Below are 22,217 nucleotides of genomic sequence, written 5' to 3'. Positions count from 1 at the left end.
CTGGCTTAAGACTGGTGAATCAATGCCTCAATGACTCTTTCCAGATTACCTTTCCCAACTTTGTCTTCTGGTCCTTGGAATCTTTGGGGGTGAATCTGAGGTTTCATTTGACAGTAATTTTTCAGAACACCAGTCTGCATGTGTACTGTGTAACAGCTGAATGTGTTCTAATCTCTTTTGCAGTTGAAAGATGCATGAGTGTGATGCAGTCCGGGACACAGATGATCAAACTGAAACGTGGGACCAAAGGGCTAGTCCGGCTCTTTTACCTGGATGAGCATCGGACCCGCCTCCGATGGAGACCCTCTAGGAAGAGTGAGAAGGCAAAAAGTAAGACCAACCTTTGAATTCTTTGCTTGACTTGATATAGTAACACATAGGTTATATTTGCTGGGCTCTCTGGAAGTTTCAGATCTATGAAACTTTGATATTTTTGTAAGTTTTGGGGTCAGTTGCTAAAGGATGCGGACAGACTGAATAAGTAATGACCATTTTTGCCTTTTTATTTGTTCTGTTTTTGTTTTTTTTAAAGATTTTATTTATTTATTCGAGAGAGAGAGAATGAGAAATAGCACGAGAGGGAAGAGGGTCAGAGGGAGAGGCAGACTCCCCGCTGAGCAGGGAGCCTGACATGGGACTCGATCCCGGGACTCCAGGATCATGACCTGAGCCGAAGGCAGTCGCCCAACCAACTGAGCCACCCAGGCGCCCACCATTTTTGCCTTTTTAATTCCTTGGGAATTTTAATCCATAAAAGTTTTCTTGTCCATGAATGCTGTACATGTTAACATTTCCCCTGTGGTGGAGACATGGTAACTGTTTTTAGTTGGGATATGAGGTTTTATAGCCTGAGGCTTTTTATTTATTTATTTTCTTGATAAAAGGTGAGGGGTATTATAAATCTAATGGACCTAAAAGTGTATTGCCATATTCTGAGCACAGGTAACTGATTAGTGAGTTAACTTTTAATGAGATCAAGCAAAAGAACTTTGATCTGACCCCTACTTAAAGCCTCTCTCCCACACCTTGTACCTTCATCACCAAGTTGGTGTTGGGTCCTGTGTAATGGCTCTCTCATCTCCTTCCTTCCTGTTTTCTTAGGAACCTCCCTGGTCTAGGGTCTCTTCACCTATCTGGCCTATTGAAAAGTCTCCTAACCAGTCTCCATTTTGCTAGTTTCTTCTGCTTTTGTCTGTTACGATGCTTTCATCTTCAAATAGCAGAAGACTTTGACTAAATTAGACTTACATGAAAAATAAATGTGTCATCTCACATAACAAGAAACTCAGAGATTGGCAGGTCCAGGTGTGGGACATTGAGTCTTTAGTTCTGTTTTCCTCGGGGCTCTTGGCTCTCTCCCTTGTGTTGGCCCTGTAGTCAAGGCAGCAGCAACATGGTGCTTCCTTTTTAGGAGAGAGGAACCCCTTTCCAGAATTTTCTCTCAAAGCAGACTGCCCCATGTCTCCTTGGTTAGAACTGAGATATATTCCCACACCTAAATCAATCATAAGAGATAGGAATGGGGCCACCCCCAATGGCTTAGACATACCAGAACCTGCCCTGGGCTGGGCCTCAGCTCATTTCTCTGTGAATCATGTGGGGAATGAGTTGATACCAGAAGAAAATCATGACTTTGCCACGAAGGCAGAGTGGAGGAGAAGATGATGTATAGAGGCAATCAATGAGATTGCAACACTTCTGATTCACGCTTAAACACAAGCAAGCAAACAAATAAAAAAGTACTCTTCTAATCGAAGTAATCATCCCTGCTAGTGCTGTTCTGATCCAAATCTGCAGTGTTGTTCCATTACCTAAATGATGCTCATCTGTGGTCTCTTATTCCAGGCTTTCTGTGATCCAGCCTCTACCTACCTTTCCAGCTTTATCTCCCACCACTCTCTCTCTTGAGCTCTCCAGTCTAGCATAAGTGGCCTATTTAACATGCCTGGAGTGGACCTCATGTTTCTGTATCTTATGCTTTTTCTTCTGGGACACCACCTTATTCCTCTCTACCTCTCTAAGCCCTGCTCGACCTTTACCATCCTGGCATTCTTTCTGGAGATGCCAATCACATTTAGCTGTGTTACTCAGTTACCACCAAATGTTTTTTTCCTTCTAATTTTTAACTGTTGTCTTACGCATAACTCCAAAGTTGGTTCTAGGTCTTTGTATGTTTTCCCTGGGCAAATATGTAAACTATAAGTTTGATATATTTATAGTCTCCTTTTCTACCAGTCTTTTTGCCCTGATGTGTGTATCGCTCTTCCTATCATAAATTTCAACATGTCCTGACTCAGTGCCTGGGAAGGCATTGTCCAGGCTGCCCAGGAAGGTAAAGTGGTATGTGGAGAAGGTTCCTAGCAGGAAATGATAGGGCTTGTATTTCACATTTGAACTTAATACTGCAATTTACAGACAGTGAACTTGTTCATGCTTATTTTTTCTTTTTTAGATTTATTTATTTATTTGAGAGAGGGAGAGAGAGAGAGAGAGAGAGGGAGTGTGTGTGAATGTGGGAAGCAGCAGAGGGAGAGAATCTTCAAGCAGACTCCCTGCTAAGTGCGGAGCCCAATGCGGGGCTCGATCATATGACCCATGAGATCGTGACCTGAGCCGAGACCAAGAGTCAGGTGCTCAACCGACCGAGCCACCCAGGCGTCACTGTTCATGCTTATTTTTAGAATTTAAGATGATTTTGCCATTTTTTTCTAAATCCATTATACATATCTTCACCTGCCATGTAACTGTGTGTTTTACTTTCCTCACAGTACTTATTGACTCCATTTACAAAGTCACCGAAGGTCGGCAGTCTGAAATTTTCCACAGACAAGCTGAAGGGCACTTTGATCCCAGCTGCTGCTTCACCATCTACCATGGTAATCACATGGAGTCTCTGGATCTCATCACATCCAACCCCGAGGAGGCCCGCACCTGGATCACAGGCCTCAAGTACCTGATGGCCGGCATCAGTGATGAAGATTCCCTTGCCAAGCGGCAGAGGACCCACGACCAATATCCTCCCTAGAATGTTAATTTTGAGCTGTGTGTGTGTGTGTGTGTGTGTGTGTGTGTGTGTGTGTGTGTGTGTATTAGACTGTGTTTTATTTTTTCCTATAATTTTAAGGCTTAAACCTGCTTTCCTTTCTTTCCTCTTCTTTCCCCCTAGCACCTTTCTGCCCCCTCCTCCCTCTCACCCCAAGTAGATGAATGCATAGAACATATAGAAACAAACTTGCATGAACTCAGGAGCAGACTTCTCTGGAGGAGATTGATTTTAGCTCCAAATTCTGAGAGGTCTCCAAATGTAGCTTAAAGTTTCCTAAGAGAGGTGAGGTAGCTGGGCAGGTGTTTATTTGGATTAGAGAAAATCCTGCTTTGTGATCAAATCAGTTTAGTTTAACAAGTACTTTTTGAGTTCTAATTACATATGAGGTATTAAACTCCTTCCTGCTTTTTCTCTCTCTCTTTAATTTATAGTTTGGAAACTGATTGATATGGAAGGGGAAGTTATTTTTTACTTCATACCATTTACCTTCTCTAAATTGTTCAAGAAACTAAGGACTCATCTGAGTCTCCTTGATTAAGCCCATTCTTGAGGTCCTGTAGTACTGACAAGATAAATAGTTAACATGCTTGGTCTGAAGGCACCTCTTCTGCTGGTATTGAGTGGCTCATGGGATATGGCCTTTGTGGCCTCAATTTCCTTATCTGTAAAGTGAAGGCAATAGAGTTGTTGACTGCTTTGGTTCCCTTTTTCACATTTCTTTTTAAATATTTTATTTATTTATTTGTCTTTGAAAGAGAAAGAGAGAGCACAAGCAGGGGGAACCACAAGCAGAGGGAGAAGCAGGCTCCCCGCTGAGCAGGGAGCTCCACGTGGGGCTCAATCCCAGGACCCTGAAATCGTGAGCTGAGCTGAAGGCAGATGCTTAACCGACTGAACCACCCAGGCACCCCCTTTTTCACATTTTGAATGATCTTAAATTACACGTGCCCCTGTGTATGAAGGGAATAGGACTACTTCCTTGCTGTCATTGGAATGTATGCCCTAATTTTTTCCCCCAGAGTAGTGATAAATTTGTGCTGCTCTACTTATAATTCCTCACCCAGGGTATTGTTTGAGCAGAGTGGAAATATTCAGCCCATGAAAGGAATTTTGACAGTGTGAAGGTCTGAGCTGATGAGCCATGATGTTTTCATCAATATTCACAGCATGCAGATAAATGCACCTGGGATTCATAAATGAACAGAACACAAACATAGAAACTAACTTTCTGTGCTTTATTCTGTTAATTTAGTTCTTCACTCCTTAACATTTGGTAAAAAACAAAAATACTGAATAAAATTGCTTTCTGGTATAAGCCACGGACCTGTACTAACAGTGTCCCGAACTAAAGAAATATTCATTTTTCATGAACAGGACATGTGAGATGGGGCAGTTCTCAGGTTGGTTAATCAGTGGCTCAGGGATGTCGTCGGAGACCGGGGTTCTGCCAGGCTCAGCCTGTCGGTGTGGTCCTTCAGTGGCTGCCCCTTCGTCAGACAGAGGTATAGCTACTTCAGGTAGCAGCTCCAAACACAGCCCTGTTGAGAGGGATCATAGTTTCTTCTCACAGACCTTTTTTTAAGAGCAAAGTAAAGACCCCCCTCAAAAGACCCCATCATTGGCCAGAATTGCTGTTACAGGCCCATTCCTAAACCAGTCTTCAGCAAGATAAAGCAATTAACATAACTGGAGCTCTGACTCTTGCACTCTTAAAAACTGAAAGGGTTTTTGTTTATGTGGGTTTCATCTATTGATACTGTCATATTAGAAATTAAATCTGAGAATTAAAAAAATACTTAATTCACTTAAAATTATAAACTATTACATGTTAACATATTTTTATGAAAACTTTTTCAAAACAAATTAGTGACAAAGAGTAGTGTTGCTTTCCTCTTTTGCAAGTCTCTTTAATATCTAGCTGAATAGAACACATATATTTTCCTACCTGCTTCTGCATTCAATCTGTATGTTGTATTGTTTTGGTAGAAATACGTGAGGAAAATTTAGCCTGACACAGATAAATGGTTGGAAAAGGGGGGGAACCTCATGGTTATGGGGATGCTTTGGATTATACTTTGGGGACGGCTGTACTAAGGCCAATCAAGATTCACCCTCTGCCTCCATTGGAGCATGTTTGTTTTTTTTTTTTTAATTTTTTATTAACATATAATGTATTATTTGTTTCAGGGCTACAGGTCTGTGATTCCTCAGTCTTACACAATTCACAGCGCTCACCATAGCACATACCCTCCCCAATGTCTATCACCCAGCCACCCCATCCCTCCCACCCCCCACCACTCCAGCAACCCTCAGTTTGTTTCCTGAGATTAAGAGTCTCTTATGGTTTGTCTTCCTCTCTGGTTTTGTCTTGTTTCATTTTTTCCTTCCTTCCCCTATGATCATCTGGAATATTATACAACCCTCAAAAAATGAAATCTTGCCATTTACAACGACGTTGGTGGAACTGGAGGGTATTATGCTAAGGAAATAAGTCAATCAGAGAAAGACAAGTATCATATGATCTCACTGATATGAGGAATTTGAGGAAATTGGAGCACATGGTTCTTGCATACCTGAACAAAACCGAGGTTTTTCAACAAGGAAGAAGGAAGGAAAACAGTTGTAGGGGAAGACAAGCAATTCTAGAAGTTGCTATCCTCACCCAGTTAACTAGGACAAGTTCACAATGTTCCAGAGCTTTTAGCCACTTATATAAATGCCTCTCATAAGCTCTGCAGTAGACCAGTAAGAGCAATGGGCATCTTGTTGTTTCTTTTTTTCTTTTTAAAGATTTTATTTATTTATTTGAGAGAGAGAATGAGAGAGAGAGAGAGCACATGAGAGGAGGGAGGGTCAGAGGGAGAAGCAGACTCCCTGCTGAGCAGGGAGCCCAATGCGGGACTTGATCCTGGAACTCCAGGATCATGACCTGAGCCCAAGGCTTAACCAACTGAGCCACCCAGGCACCCTTGTGGTTTCTTTCTAAATGGTGGCAACATTTACCCCTTTATTAGATTTTCCTAGCTACGTGAGAAATGCATGCTCATTGCAGTAAGCCAAAGAATACAGAGCTACATAAAGAAAAGATCAATCATCTTTATCCCTGTCTATGAATTTTGCACCTTCTCCTCCAAGGTTACTGATGTTAACAATTTGATGCACACCCAATTGGGTTGTCTGTTTTTCTGTTGTTGAGTTTTAAGAGTTCTGTATATTAATTCCTTATTAGTTACATGATTTGCAAATATTTTCTTTCGTTCTGTTGGTCTTTTTACCTTATTGATAGTGTCCTCGGTGCACAAAATTTTAAAATTTTCATGAAGTCCAATTTGTCTGTTTTTTCTTTTGTCACCTGTGCTTTAGTGTCATACCCAAGAAATCCTTGCCAAATCCCATGCTGTGAAGATTCTATTCTGTTTTCTGTTAAGAGTTTTATTGTTTTAGGTCTTACATTTATGTCCTTGATCCATTTTAATTAATTTTTGTGGATGGTATTAGGTAATGATCCAACTTCATTCTTTTACATGTCAATATCCAAGCTTTCCAGGCCCATTTGTGGAAAAAACTGTCTTTTTTTTTTTTTTATAAAATGGTCTTGGCGGCCTTGTCAAAAATCATTTGACCATAGGTGTGAAGGTTTATTTCTGGGCTATTTTGTTCTATTGGTTTATATGTTTGTCTTCACGCTAATACAACACTGTTTTGATTACTGTAGCTTCAAGATAAGTTTTGAAATCAGGAAGTGTGAGTCTTCCAGTTTTGTTCTTTTTCAAGATAGTTTGGCTACTCATAGTTCCTTGATATTCTGTATGAATTTTTGGATGGATTTTTCTATTTCTGCAGAAAGTGTCACTGGGATTTGGATAGAAATTGCATTGAATCTGTAAATTGCTTTGGGTAGTATTGACATTTTAACTAAATTGTCTTCCAGTCCATGAACATGGATTTCATTTAGTTATGTCTTCTTTAATTTCTTTCAGCAACGCTTTGTAGTTTTCATTGTGCAAGTTTTCGACCTCCTTTATTAATTCCTAAGTATTTTGTTATTTTGATGAGATTGTAAATGGAATTGTTTCTGTAATTCCTTCTCAGATTGTTAATGTTCATATATAGAAATGCAGCCAATTTTTGTGTGTTGACTTTGTGGTCCTGCTACTTTGCTGAATTCATTTATTCTAATAGCTTTTTTATGGAGTCTTTAAGGTTTTCTATATATAAGATCATATCATCTGCAAACAGATAATTTTACTTCTTTCTAACTTAGATGCCTTTTCCTTCCTCCTTCCCTCCTTCCTTCCTTTCCTCCTTCCTTCCTTTCCTCCTTCCTTCCTTCCTTTCCTCCTTCCTTCTTTCCTTCCTTCCTTCCTTCCCTCCTCCCTTCCTTCCTCCTTCCCTTCCTTCCTTCCCTCCTTCCTTTCTTTCCTCCTTCCTTCCTTCCTTCCTTCCTTCCCTCCTTCCTCCCTCCCTTCCTCCCTCCCTCCCTTCCTTCCCTCCTTCCTTCCTTCCTTCCTTCCTTCCTTCCTTCTTTCCTTCCTTGCTTCCTTCTTTCCTTCCTAATTGCTCTGGCTAAAACTTAGCACTGTGTTGAATCAAAGAAGTCAAAGCTGGCACCCTTGCCTTGTTCCTGATTATAGAGGAAAAGCTTTCAGTCTTTCACCATCGAATATGATATTTATTGTTTTTTTCATATGTATCTTTTATTATGTTGGGGTAGTTTTCTTTTATTCCTGTTGTGTTGAGTGCTTTTATCATGAAAAGTGTTGGATTTTGTCAAATGCTTTTCTGCATCAGTTGAGATGATCATTTGGTTTTTTTCCCTTCATTATGTTGATGTTGATCTATTTTCATATGTTGAACCATCAGTATATTCCAGGAATAAATCCCACTTGGTCAAGGTGTATAATTCCTTTAATATACTGCTGAATTTTATTTGCAAGTATCTTGTTGAGGATTTTGCACTACTGTTCATTGGTCTGTATATATTTTTTTTCTTGTGGTATCTTTGTCTGGGTTTGGTATCAGGGTAATGCTGGCCTCATAGAATGAGCTAGGAAATGTTCCCTCTTCAATTTTTTGAGACGGTTTGGTGTTAGTTCGTTTAATGTTTAGTAGAATTCAGTGGAGCTATCAAGTTCAAGCATCAAATATCGAGTTTTCTTTGTTAAAAGATTTTTGGTTACTGATTGAAACTCCTTACTGGTTATAGATCTATTCACATTTTATTTTCTTTGTGATTTAGTCTCTGTAGGTTTTGTGTTTCTAGGATTTGTCCATTTCATTTAGGTTATCCACTTTGTTAGCATGCAATTTTTCATAGTACTCTCTTAAAATCCTTTTTATTTCTGTAGAATTGGTAGTAATGTCCTCTCTTTTGTTTCTGATTTTAGTAATTTGAATCTTTTCTCTTTTTTTGTTAATCTAGGTAGCTAAATGTTTGCTAATGCTGTTGATATTTTCAAAGAGCCTGCTTTCGGTTTCATTGATTTTTCTCTGTTGCTTTTCTGTCTCTATTTCATTGCTCTTTCCTCTAATCTTTCTTTTTTTTTTTAAGATTTTATTTATTTATTTATTTGAGAGAGAGAATGAGAGAGAGAGAGAGCACATGAGAGGAGGGAGGGTCAGAGGGAGAAGCAGACTCCCTGCTGAACAGGGCCCGATGTGGGACCCGATCCCGGAACTCCAGGATCATGACCTGAGCCGAAGGCAGTCGCTTAACCAACTGAGCCACCCAGGTGCCCCTAATCTTTCTTATTTTCTTCCTTTTCTGCTAGCTTTGGATTTAGTTTGTCTTCTTTATTTTTTTTTTCTAGTTCCTTAAGTTGTAAAGTTGATGGTTACCTTGAGATCGTTCTTGAATTTTATTTTTAGTTATTATTTTAAAAACTTATTTATTTTTAAATCAAAGTATAGTTGCCATGCAATGTTATATTAGCTTCAGGTGTATTTTCTTTTTTGTTTGTTTGTTTGAATGTAAGCATTTGTAGCTGTAAATCTCCCCCTTAGCACTGCTCTCACTGTATAAGTTTAGTATGTTGTGTTTCATTCATCTTTAAGTGTTTTCTAATTTCCTTTATGATTTCTTCTTTGATCCATTCGTTGTTTAAAAGTGTGTTGTTTAATTTTCATAATTTTGTGAATTTTCTAGTTTTCCTTGTTAGTGGTTTCTAACTTCATCTCATTGTGGTCAAAGAAGATACTTTGAATGATATCTATGTTTTAAAGTTGGAGACTTAAATATGATCTAACCTGGAAAATGTTCTGTCTGCACTTGAGAAGAATGTGTATGCTATTGTTGGTTAGAGTGTTCTGTTCATGTCTGTTAGACCTAACTGGTTTATTGTGTTTGTATCCTCTGTTTCCTTATCTTCTGTCTATTTGTTCTATCCATATTGTTAGTGGGGTATTGATTTCTCCAACTATTATGTAGAAGTGTCTACATCTCCCTTCAATTCTATTAGTTTTTGCTTCATATATTTTGATTTGTCATCAGATGTATCACTGTTATAATCATCGTATCTTTGAACCTTTTATCAATGTATAATGTTCTTATTTATCTCTTAAAAACTTTTTTTGATTTAAAGTTTATTTTGTCTGATATTAGAGCCACCTCTGTTCTCTTTTGGTTACTATTTGCATGGAATATCTTTTTCCATCATTTCACTCTCAATCTGTCCAGGTTTTCTGGATCTTAGTTGAGTCTCTTAAAGTTGGGTCTTGTGTTTTTATCCATTCTGCCAGTCTCTGTCTTTTGATTGGAGAGTTTAATCCATTTACATTTAAAGTACTTACTGATAAGGAGGGACTTATTTCTGTCATTGTGCTATTTACTTTCTATATGCTTTATAGCTTTTTTGTCTCTTGTTTCCTGCATTACTTTTTTTTGTTTAGTTGATTTTTTTTTGGTAGAGAAATTTTAAATTCCTTTCTCATGTCCTTTTATGTATAATTTACAGTTGTTTTCTTTATGGCTACCATGGGGATTACGTTTAACATCCTAAAGTTATAATAATATTCTAACATGAATTTACACCAGCTTAGCTCAATAGCTTTTTGAATCTGATTTTGTTTGTCCATACGTACTGGCAGTAGGAAGTTTTCATGTTTCAGTTAACCAGGTTGACAGCTGAGGGATTTCACGTTCTGAAAATCTGCTACCTGGAAAGCAAGTGTACCCCAGAACTGCACAGGGAACAATTTTATGAGAAATAGAGAAACAGGTGATGCTTGTGTCAGTGAGGAGAGAAAAGGAAAGAGGAAATTAATGAATAATAAAGAAGAAGCTGATGTCAAAAATAGGGAAAGTTAGGTTGAATCAGGGAATGATTCTCATACAGATTTGTCAGAATTTGATAGGGTTTTAGGTAATATTCTCATAACAGAATAACATCCTTGATTGGGCATACATTTAATTACATTAGTTGAGGAGAACAGCTTTGGAATGTTCATTATTATTACATTTCAAATACGCCTGAAACTTTCAACTGTGAATGAATACTGCGAATAATGAATCTTCAGTGGCTGTATGAAAAAAAATCCATCCAGTGTAAAATGTAATTCAGGTTATTTCTGCAATATGGCTATGTTTCATGGAGGTAGATGCAGTACTCGTATCTATTACAAGCAATATAGTATTGTGTGTAAGGACTCAGACTGGCATTTCACTGCCTGGCATTCAGCCCCAATTCTGCCATGTACTGTGTAACTTTGGATAAGTCACTTAAATTCTTTTGCCTTAGAATCTTTGTCTGTCATGGTGATATTAATCATGGTGTGTGCCTTATGTAGTTTTGTGAAGATCAAATGAGTTGATATACACAGAGTGCTTAGAACACTGTTATTAAACACATAGTAAGCACTTATAAATAATAGCTACTATTTTTATTGCTAAAGAGAGGTAAGTACTGACAAATTTTTTGCTTTCGTTTTCAGATAGAGTCTGAAATCTCAGTGGCCCCAGCCTGCAAGCCTCACCAATTTTCTCCATCAGTCCATTCTCCTCCATGATTTCACCACCTTATCTCTTGACCCTACAAGGGAAATTATTACCTCTAGAAGACTTTAGGCAGTCCCTTATGGATGTTGTGAACTAAAGGTTCACACCTTCCCTATGAATCAGGAATCCTGCAAACTGCAGCCTGTAGGGCACATCTGGCCTATCGCCATTTTTGTATGTGCTCCTGAGCTAGGAATTGGTTTTCAATGGCTGAAAAAAAATCAAAAGAAGAGGAATATTTTGTGAAATTGTGAAAATTATATGAAATTCAAATTTCAGTGTCCGTAAGTACAATTTTATTGGAACATAACCATGCCAATTAATTTCTGTTTTGCCTGTAACCACTTTCATGTCACAGGGGCAGAATCGAATAGCTTGCAACTGAGACCCAATGGCTTACAAATCCTAAAATAATCACTATCAAGCCTTTTCCAGAAAAAGTTTGCCCACCCCTACAGTAAATACTACCATTCAATGCTTTACATTTTCCTGTTTTTTTTTTTTTTTAAGATTTTATTTGTTTATTTGACAGAGAGGGATAGCGAGAGCAGGAACACAAGCAGGGGGAGTGGGAGAGGGAGAAGCAGGCCTCCGCCAAGCAGGGAGCCCGATGCGGGGCTCGATCCCAGGGCCCTGGGATCATGACCTGAGCCGAAGGCAGACGCTTAACAACTGAGCCACCCAGGCGCCCCATACATTTTCCTGTATTTTTTGATAGAAAATTCTAGGCCATAACTTGTCATTCAGTTTTTACTCTCCCAGTTTTTCTTTGCAGAATGATAGTTTCTCTTCTTAAACTTATCCTGTCTAATGATGCAAATCATTAATTTAGAGCTTTCTTGGGCACTCCTATCTTAATTATGAAGAATAGCTTTAAGATATCAGAATACTTTTACTTGTAATTGTATCGTATACCATGTGTACCGTTACTGGAAGAGAATGGTTTTTCCTTTCATAGAATCTTAGAGTTGGAAGGGACTGCCAGGTCATCTAGTTGTGTTCAGTGACATTATAGATGAAGAAATGGAAGACCCAAGAAGTGACATAAGTGACCCTCTGTCACAGGGCCAGGTCAACAAAGAATCAGGACCAGTGTGCATTTCTCGGTCTGATTCTCCCTCTGTTTATGTCTTACCAAACCCATATCCCCTAAACCAATTGTCAAAGTCAGCTTTTGCATTGACACTGAAGGCCTTGCAGACACAGGCCCACCCTAAGGGTTTGTATCAGCAGAATACTCATCCTTAGGGTTTGCTTGTCTTTACCTTTTCTCTGGAGAAGTCTTTGAGAGGCTTTGGTAAAGAAGTATAAAATAAAAGGATGAGAATATTATCACTATTGGACTCATTTCATCACTTCTTTGAACTCTGGCACAATACCTTGTTGGGCTCAGAGCAGTGTCCACAGGCAAAAGAAATAGACAGAAAACAGAAAAAAAATGACATTCAGTTACTTATTAATAATTGGCCCAAACGTTTCACTCTTTTGATTCTTCAGTTATTTTTACCTTCATCCTGGGTCACCTGTTAACTTCCAGGTGTCAGATATAATGAGGTCCTACCTGAACTCTATAAGGAGAAATTGAATTAGAAAGAACTGGGCTGGTTATTTTCAAATATTATAAAGGGAACAAAATGTGAAACGAGGTATTTACAGTATGAAAATAACCTCTATATATATTTAGAAGAAATAAGACTTTCTGGTTGTTTTTTACTTCTTGAGGTAGAGTCTCCTACAACCATAATTTGAATCACCTAAGAAATGTCAGTATTCTGTGTTACCACTGGGAGGACTGTTAATACTTTGGCTTTGAAGATCAGTTTGATGTCATCTGCTTGATAAGCAAATATTATCCATTTCCCCCTTTCTCTCACCTTACTCCCATTCTCCCATTTGTTGGTTTTAAACCTATACCTTTCCCTTACTTTGATTTTCTGCTTTCTTTCCACCACTTGTTTCTTCATTCTTCATTCCCCTTCAAATTTTGAAGCTCAATTTGGTTTTCTAAATATACACACGATTCCTGCCTTCTGTAATTTACCCCCAACAACTATGAATCATCCATTTTTTTAAAATATCAGTTCATCCACTGGTTACCATTTATTCTGCTTCCTTACTATGTAAAACAACCCAAGAGCCATTCCCCCTGAGGGTTTTTTAAAACCTCAATTCACCTGATGTAAATCTTTTGTATCTAAACTCAGCTTCATACCCTCAGTCACCTAATATCATACTGGCATTTTGAGGGTAACCTCCAGCATATCAGGCTTGCCCTGGAGTTAGAAGTTTGACACTATTAGGCAAGAACATTTAAAACTAGTAATAGGAAGATGAACATAGTCTAGAGATAGGCCTTCTGCACAGAAAACAAGAGTACTAGACCAGGTTGCCAAAAACCTGGATCTCTTACTAATTTATCCTTAATGAATTCTCTCTTCTCCTCTAGCTTTATATCCTCATCTGAACAATGAGGAGATTGAACTAGACAGTCTGAGTTTCTAAATGTAGGAGGGGGCCAAGAAAAGGGAACTGAAGATGTTGTCTAGTGGGGGGTGTTGTGAAGGTAAAAATATACTAAATGGAAGGTCGTAGAGGAAGAAGGTAAGGCCTAAATTTGGTATATTTGGGGCTTCATCAGCTCATATTCCTTAACGGATTGGATAAGAATATGTGAGGTAAAGCAGCTCTCAAGACATGGTTTGACTCTCCTTTTAAAGTGAAGGGAATCAGATACAAGTGTCCATTCTCCTGTTGCTTGTGGTAACTATTGGCGGCTCACTCGCCTGTGGATCGCAGGCAGGGCCTCCTCAAAAGACTTTCTTCTCAAGTTCCATGTTTATGATAAATGTCCTTGTGAGTGTTCTGTGAGAGAGCAGTTTTTATTTTGATGAAAAAAGTATTTTTCTTGACCTTTCTTCATGTGGGTGAAGCAGACCTTTGAGGAAGCTGATAAGAATGGTGACGGCTTACTGAATATTGAAGAGATACATCAACTGATGCACAAACTAAATGTCAATCTTCCCCGAAGAAAAGTCAGACAAATGTTTCAGGTATGTTTTCACAGTTGGGTTGGACTTGTGTAAAATACGCATTGGAAGTTACTGTTGTACTTGGATATTTCAAAGGCTGTTTTGTTTTGTTGAAAGTTGATATTACCTGCTCTGTATTGTTGCATTTTTCTTTGATGAAAAGAGAGGTGTTTTGTTTTGGGAAGGAAAAAAAAATCTTCCTAAACTTAACAATTTCACTTCCTAGGATGCTTTTTTTATTGTTGCTGTTTTCAGAGAGTAATTATAAGCGCTTTACCTGGCACTTAGATAATGGAGTAAACCTGATCAAGGCCCTTTGAGGGAGTGATAACATCTCATGTGCCTACCTCACGGAGCTCTTGTGAGGATCAGAATCAAGACTAGATAACATGAGAAAACAGCACTTATTGAAGTCCTCGAGAGGCTCTGTTTCATTTCATAGGAGTTTAAGATTTAGAATCCATGATGCTTAGAAGTGCTGCATCACTCCTACTGTTTAGGGAACTCTCCAGAATTCCATTCAACTGTCTGTTGGTATTGAATGAGATGCTCTTTCCCTGTTGGTCAGTCCTTGAGGAAAATCCTTGGGCCAAAACTTACTCTGTGGCCCCCAGCTGGGACTGTACCTAGTCCTCCATCGAAGGTGCAGAAGTGAGCTCTGTTGAGTGAGTGCAAAGACAATGTTAGATTATTAATAATTGCTAATATCCTAATTTAGGAAGTGCTGGAGAGAAGAATTTGGAGACCAGTCATATGCACAATCCATGTTTTGCAATAATTTTCTAAGTGATTAGGTGATATTTTGTGCATGCAAAAATAAGCAGAGGGTGTGATATTTTCTGATGGTTAATGTTTTGTGCTGCTTTTGTTTTCTAACCATTTGTTCTTAGAGGCAGTAAGGGCAGAAATAATGTGAGGGATGAGTTGCAATGATGAATGGAAGGTGGAGGCTGGTTCCATTCTGTGACCTCTTACCGTGGTCCTGTCCTTGGGAAGCTCTTGGCTGGACATGGTTTGCAACGAGGGGGACTTGGTCACATTGCCCTGCAGAGCAACAGAAGAGAAAGGAAAGAAGAGGAAGGCGTATGCTGTAGAAAGAACCCCAGAGATGGAAGAGGGGCTTTGGAGGGGAAATGTATTGTCACAAATAGAGTGAACTGTCTTTCAACTATATGGAAGGGTTTGCCACATTCCTGGCACTCCCTGTGATATCTCCCTTTTGTCCTGTTGTGAGCCCCACACTCCTAGCTGTTCCTTTCCACAGAAAATGCTCATGGTACTGAAGAGGTAGCTGCTGATCAAATTAGAGGGGCCAAGCTTAAAGAGGAAAGGCAAGGTCTATACCTACAAAAATAATGGTGTGGGGTACTTTTTGGAAGTTAGGTAAGGGAGTAACATAAGATACTGATCTATTTTTATTTATGCATTTTTCTCCTTCAGACACCTTTTGTTTCTCATGCACTAAGCATTTTGCAGGGCAAACCAGGAAATGTTTATGTCAAATGTCTTATGTGTTCAAAGTGAATCCTTTAGATAAATTTTAAGAAAACATTAGGGGTCTCTTTTTGTGACCTTAGGTTTAAAGACTTATCAAGCCAGAAGTAGGATAAGCAGTAGGACCTGCTGGAGAACATTTCCACTGCAGGCCTTGTACCTAGCAGGATTGTGGAAATGCTCTTTGTGGGGGTGATAGGACCAAAGGTCTTGGTATTATTTCAGGAACATTCTTCTTCTGGCGAATCGCTGGTGCAGACATTGAAGACTTCCTAGGATTTTCTTTGCTTTTCTGTTGCAGAGCAAGATTCAAGTAAAATTTTTTTCAAAATAATCTTTTACGTTATGGATAGCTACTTTTTTTTTTAAGATTTTATTTATTTACTTGAGAGAAAGAATGAGAGAGAGAGAGCACGAGAGGGAAGAGAGTCAGAGGGAGAAGCAGACTCCCTGCTGAGCAGGGAGCCCGATGTGGGACTCGATCCCGGGACTCCAGGATCATGACCTGAGCCGAAGGCAGTTGCCCAACTGACTGAGCCACCCAGGCACCCCTGGATAGCTACTTTTTAAGTCTCTAGATGCTATTGTTTACATGTCAGTTTTATGTTCTTAATTGTTTAGGCATTTATAAGGAAGTCTTGAAAAAGTTACTTCTCTGTATCTAGGGTTAGATACTTTGAAACAAAGTTATGGCAGAAATTTGAATATTAGACCCAGTTTCTTAAAACACAGTGACTCTACAAACAAGCATCTTGCACACCAAAAATGTGGACATTCTATAGACCATTCTCCTTCTACCTTTAGAAGGACAGAAGGCAATCAGCTCCATAATGAAACTGTGTGTTATTTAAATATTGGTTAAAGTGTGTGCTCATAATTATCCCAAGGTTAGCAAAATTTTTAAAAGTATATTTTTCATGAGCACATTGACTTTCAAAGCTATGTTTAAAACCCTGTAGCAGCTGAATATATACATCCCAAAACCTGTGCAGTTCAAGATGCCATTCATTCCCTGTCAGTTTGGGTTCAGTTATAACTGTGTTCACATAAAATGAAGATCATGTAAATGGATTGGCTGCTCATTACATATTCCCAACAATTTTAGGGTTTTCTGACAAAGTCAGCCAATCAGAAGGAAGATAGATGTTGAAAGATTCTTGCTCAATATTACTAGAAACAAATAATTTCAACTAGAAATCAGTCCAGGTGGATTTTTCAGACTTCTGTGGAGGGAAAACAAGCAAGTACCAATGATCCTGATGGCTGCAAGAGCAATAAGCTACTTATGCCGAATTAAGAGAGATTCTGTTATATTTAAAAATTATATTAGAATTACATACAGTTCAGAACCTGGTTAGAGACTAGTATTTTCATAATGTGTTACATATTTTTTCTCTTTTGCTCATGATTTGTCTCGTCCAACATTTTTCTTTTTTCCTTTTTTTTTTTAAGATTTTATTTATTTATTTGAGAGAGAGAATGAGCATGAGAGGCGGGAGGGTCAGAGGGAGAAGCAGATTCTCTGCTGAGCAGGGAGCCTGATGTGGGGCTTGATCCCAGGATCCTGGGATCATGACCTGAGCCCAAGGCAGACGCTTAACGACTGAGCCACCCAGGAGCCCTTTCTCTAGCTTTTTGAGTTGAATTATTATCTTATCTGTTTTCAGTCTACCTTGCTTTCTAATAAATTGAAAACTTCATTTCCTTCTAATTACTGCTTTAACTCATCACACAAATTTTAATATGTAGTGTAAGTGTTCACCTCTATGTCTCATTTCCTATTTAGAAATGTATTATGTTGTCTTCAGAATTTTTTTAAAGCTTTTCTTGTTGGTTTATAAATTTACTGTGATCAGAAAAATTGGTTTTTATAAGATTGATTCTTTATAACATGAAATGTTTTTTGTGGCCTAATAAATAGTTAAATTGACCCATGTGTGCTTGAAAAGAATGTGTTTACCATTTGTGAAATGTGTTCTAGCCTTTTTATAGAAAATATTATTTCCCAGTACTGAATTTCCTATTTCAAACTCTCACACTGCATTGGCTTTTCTCTGACTTTCAGGAAGCTGATACAGATGAGAATCAGGGAACTCTGACATTTGAAGAATTCTGTGTTTTTTACAAAATGATGTCACTGAGACGGGACCTTTATTTGTTGCTCTTGAGCTACAGTGACAAGAAAGATCACCTAACTGTGGAAGAACTGGCTCAATTTTTGAAGGTGGAGCAAAAGGTATCATTGGACTGTTGGATTGAATGTTTACTTAAAAATACCTAAGAATATACAGGTTTCTTCTGGTGTTGGATATAGGTACACTTTATTTTTAGGATAGAGGGGTACATATCACAATTCCACAAAAAGTCTTATGAGTTATTTATAACACGTTTCTAGCAGCTTTTATAAGGGAGTGATAAATTGAACACTCACATAATTTTTTAACTTAAGTACGTTGACTATAGATAAGCACATTTTTCCACAAAGTAATGGATGTTAACTCATGTGTTTCATTTTAGATATAATGGTTATGTTTTCTTTATACTAATAATATAGGTAGATATTTGTTAACTATGGTGTAATTCTTAACTAGCAATATAGTAATCCATTGATAATTCTGATAGGAAATTGACATTGGATCATATCAGAAGACTAAGTAAATTAAGTCCTGATTAGCAAAGAGAACCCCTAAATGTGTTTCAAATAAGAACTTTTTAAAAAAGATTTTATTTATTTATTTGAGAGAGAGAATGAGAGAGAGAGAGAGAGAGAACATGAGTGGGGGGAGGGCCAGAGGGCGAAGCAGACTACCCCCTGAGTGTGGAGCCCGATGCGGGACTCGATCCTGGGACTACAGGATCATGACCTGAGCTGAAGGCAGTCGCTTAACCAACTGAGCCACCCAGGCGCCCTAAAATAAGAACTTTTAATTTTAATACTATGTAGTCTGAACTGTGGTCACCAAGGCTTGTCTTCTCATATTTTTTTTAATATCGCCTTAAACTCTTTCTTACTGATGTAGAATAAATGAATTTTTTTGTTTTTTTAGCTTTATTGAGTTACATATGACTAAAATTGTATATGTTTAAGGTGTACAATGTGAGGTTTTGATATAATGTGTACATTGTAAAATGATTACTACAATCAAGCTAACTAACATATCCATCACCTCACATAGTTATGATTTTTGTGTGTGTGTGGTGAGAACACTTAAGATCAACTCCTAGCAAATTTCAAGTATATAATCTAGAATTATTAACTATCGTCACCATGCTGTACATTAGATCGCCAGAACTTATTCATCTTGCATAATTAAACCTTTGCAGTCTTTGACCAACTTTCTCCCCTTCCCCCTCCAGTCCATGGCAACCAACCAGCATCTACTCTGCTTTTATGATTTTGACTTTTTAATTTTTTAAGATTTTGGTTATTTATTTGAGAGAGCGCGCACAAACGGGGGGAGGGGCAGAGGGAAAGAGAGAAGCAATCTCCCCGCTGAGCAGGGAGCATGACTGGGCTTGATCCCAGGACCCTGAGATCATGACCTGAGCTGAAAGCAGATGCTTAACTGACTGAGCCACCCAAGTGCCCCTATGATTTTGACTTTTTTAGGTTCCACTTTATCAGTGAGATCATTTGTCTTTCTTTGTCATTTCATGTAGCATAATTTCCCCTAGCTTTTAAAGATGTCACAAATGGCAGGAATGATTTAATCAATCATGCCTACATAATGGGACCTCTACTAAAGGCCCTGCACCATGAGGTTTGGAGAGCTTCTGGGCTGGCGAAGCTACACGGATGTATTGGAAAGGGGAAGGGGTATACCGTGAGAGGGCATGGAAGCTCTGAATACCTTCCCACATACTTGCCCCGTGCATTTCTTATTTGGCTGTTCATGAGTTGTATACTTTGTAGTAAACCAGTCCTAGTAAATAAAGCACTTTTCTGAGTTCTGTGAGTCATTCTAGTGAACTACGGGAACCGACAGACTTTCTCCTTGACTAAACTCTTGGCAGGCTCTTCTGAGTTCTTTTTTGATGAGGTCCTGTCATTGGGCCTTGTCTTCAAGCGTCCAGCTGTAGCAAGAATCCTGCTAAGTCTCTTTAACCAAAACCTTCATCTTTGATACCTGATCACCTCAATATCTGATAAAATTCCTTATCTTTCACCATCTCCTAAGTGATATTTGATCACTTTTTTTCCTTCAGCAAGAACCCTGTTAGGTAGGTTTAGCCAGAATCCCCTCTGACCCCTGATGTTTCCTCCACTGACCCCGACCCAGCTCCTTGGGTATAAATCTCCCTTGTCCACCCTGTATTTGGAACTGAACCAGTACTATATACTGAGTTCTTTTTTCCCCTATTGTAATAGTTACTGATTAAAATCTGTTTTTATTGCTTTAAATACTGTCCAGTTCTGTTTTTTCTTTTTTTCTTTTAAAGATTTATTTATTTGAGAGAGAGAGAGAGTGTACGTGTGCACGCAAGTTGGGGGAGGGACAGAGGGAGAGAATCTTTAAGCACACTCCCTGCTGAGCGTGGAGCCTGACAGCGGGACTAGATCTTAGGACCTAGGAGATCCTGACCTGAGCCAAAACCAAGAGTCAGACGCTCAACAGACTGAGCCACCCAGGTGTCCCATGGTCTGTTTTTTCCTTGATAGAACTCCCCGATTTGTAGTAGGCCAAGCAGAAATGCATGTATCCTGAACACCTCATTTGCGGCTAGAATCTGAGGTGGAACAGTCTATGGGATTGAACACTTAACCTGTGGGGTCTAATGCTAAATCCACATAGTTAGTGTCAGAACTAAATTGCATCGTTGGGCACTCAGTGTTGGAGAATTGAGAACTTGGTTGGTATTAGAAAAGGATACACTAGATTTGGTAATGATTTACTTTACCCCATTCCACAGTCACATACATTTTAGGAGTAACAGATTCAGATTTAATAAATTTTGGTGTTGCTTTCTTAAGGATTAAGTGTTACCAAAATGTTTCTATCAAAATCCGTTATTTTAATTAGTTTGCTAATTGGCAAAGGCAGAGATTCTCCATTAACAAAGTTAACTATAACACAGGTAGAACATGGGGATGGAGTAATAGAAGAATTTTTTTTCCCTATGCCCTACTACATACATCTCTTCTCCTCTTTTCTGCCTTTATAACTACTTTTGCATTCTCACCTGGACAACTCTTTTAATACAGTAGAAAGAACATTAGACTGGGAGCCCAGAAGACCTACATTCCATATCCTACAGCCTTTATTGGTTAGAGAATCTTGGGCAGTTCATTCATTATTGTTTCTAAGCTTTTGTTTCCTAATGTATGGAAGGGAGTTGATATCTACCTTTCCAAACTCACAGTGTCAAATTGAACATTGATTGTAATGATGAATGTGAAGGCCCTTTGACACAGATATTCAGAAGCACAGCAATATAACAAATTAAAATTACAATATTTAAAACTACTGACTTCAAATTCATTTGGACAAGTGGAATTAATCCAGTCCATTTGAATAACAATAGTGAATGTCACTCACTAAGGGGCATGTGTTTCTTCCCTCCTTTTGGTTATATTGACATTCAACCAGTAAATTTTTGTTAGGGAAAACAGAAGCCAGTGTTCTATGACATCTGCCCCTGGCAGACGATTACCTGCATCTAGTTTAATTTTCTAAATTAGCTTGAAGCTACATATGGGCATAATCTGAAAGATATTTTATGTTTTTATTTTTTATTTTTTTTAAAGATTGTATTTATTTATTTGACAGAGTGAGCGAGCGCAAGCAGGGGGAGCAGCAAAGGGAGAGGGAGAAGCAGGCTCCCTGCTCAGCAGGGAGCCAGATGCAATGCGGGGCTTGATCCCAGGACCCTGGGGTCATGACTTGGCCTGAAGGCAGACGTTTAACCAACTGAGACACCCAGGTGCCCCTGAAAGAAATTTTTCAAAAATTATCATACATCAAGATACATAAGCCATAAAGGAAAATATTAATGTCTTGAAACTTTTAAGTTTCTGTGTAGTCCAATTTATCAAACACCATAAAATTAATGTCTAGCACAAACTAGGAAAATACTAGTAACATACAAAGGGAGAAACGAAATTCCTTAATATGGAAACTGCTGTCATAGACTACTGAGGAAAAAAATGAATACCCAATAGAAACATGGGCAAAACATTTGAAACATAAAAAATTTCATAAAAAATCAATAAGCCTATTGAAAATATGAAATAAATGAAAAGACCATTTTTCACCCACCAAATTAGTAAAGGTTAAAAAAGTACTATCAGACATGGTGTCTGTTTCTTACATTTCCAGTGAAGTTGTGGAACAGTATAATCTTTCTTTAGGACAGTTTAATTATCAAATTTTATATAACTTATAAACCTTTGACCAATCTGTTTTACTTAGTTCATTCTAAGGAAATAATTGTGTACATAAAAAAAAAAGATGTGAAGTTATGCATTTCAGCGTTCTTTAAAATAGAGAAAAATTGGGCACAATCTAAATATGCAGCAAGAGAGTCATTAGTTAAGAGTTTTGTGGGATTTTGAGTTTTAAAACGGGATTTTCACAATCGAACAAATTGGAGGCAATTTGACAATTCATATGGCAGTAATTCATTCACTTTTGATGGCATAAGATTGGTGTATACA

At 38.4% G+C, this 22,217-nt stretch overlaps 1 protein-coding gene across 7 annotated transcripts in view; it reads left to right on the top strand.

The window, feature by feature from the left end:
• PLCH1 (phospholipase C eta 1) overlaps nt 1-22,217 on the top strand; it is a 201,259-nt gene that overhangs the window by 114,448 nt on the left and 64,594 nt on the right. For 5 of the 7 annotated variants that reach the window (XM_027586973.2, XM_027586971.2, XM_027586976.2 and 2 more), the window contains 4 exons: nt 184-330; nt 2,769-3,012; nt 13,960-14,089; nt 17,628-17,798. In XM_027586973.2, coding sequence (XP_027442774.1) covers nt 184-330; nt 2,769-3,012; nt 13,960-14,089; nt 17,628-17,798 — 692 coding nt within the window. Of the gene's footprint in view, nt 1-183; nt 331-2,768; nt 3,013-8,718; nt 8,779-10,975; nt 11,324-13,959; nt 14,090-17,627; nt 17,799-22,217 lie in introns of those variants that run through there. The other 2 variants (XM_027586977.2, XM_027586978.2) reach the window with 2 other exon arrangements.

This window comes from Zalophus californianus, chromosome 1 (genome assembly GCF_009762305.2).
Source record: "Zalophus californianus isolate mZalCal1 chromosome 1, mZalCal1.pri.v2, whole genome shotgun sequence".
Lineage (NCBI taxonomy): Eukaryota > Metazoa > Chordata > Mammalia > Carnivora > Otariidae > Zalophus > Zalophus californianus.
This window is presented reverse-complemented; position numbering and strand designations above follow the sequence as displayed.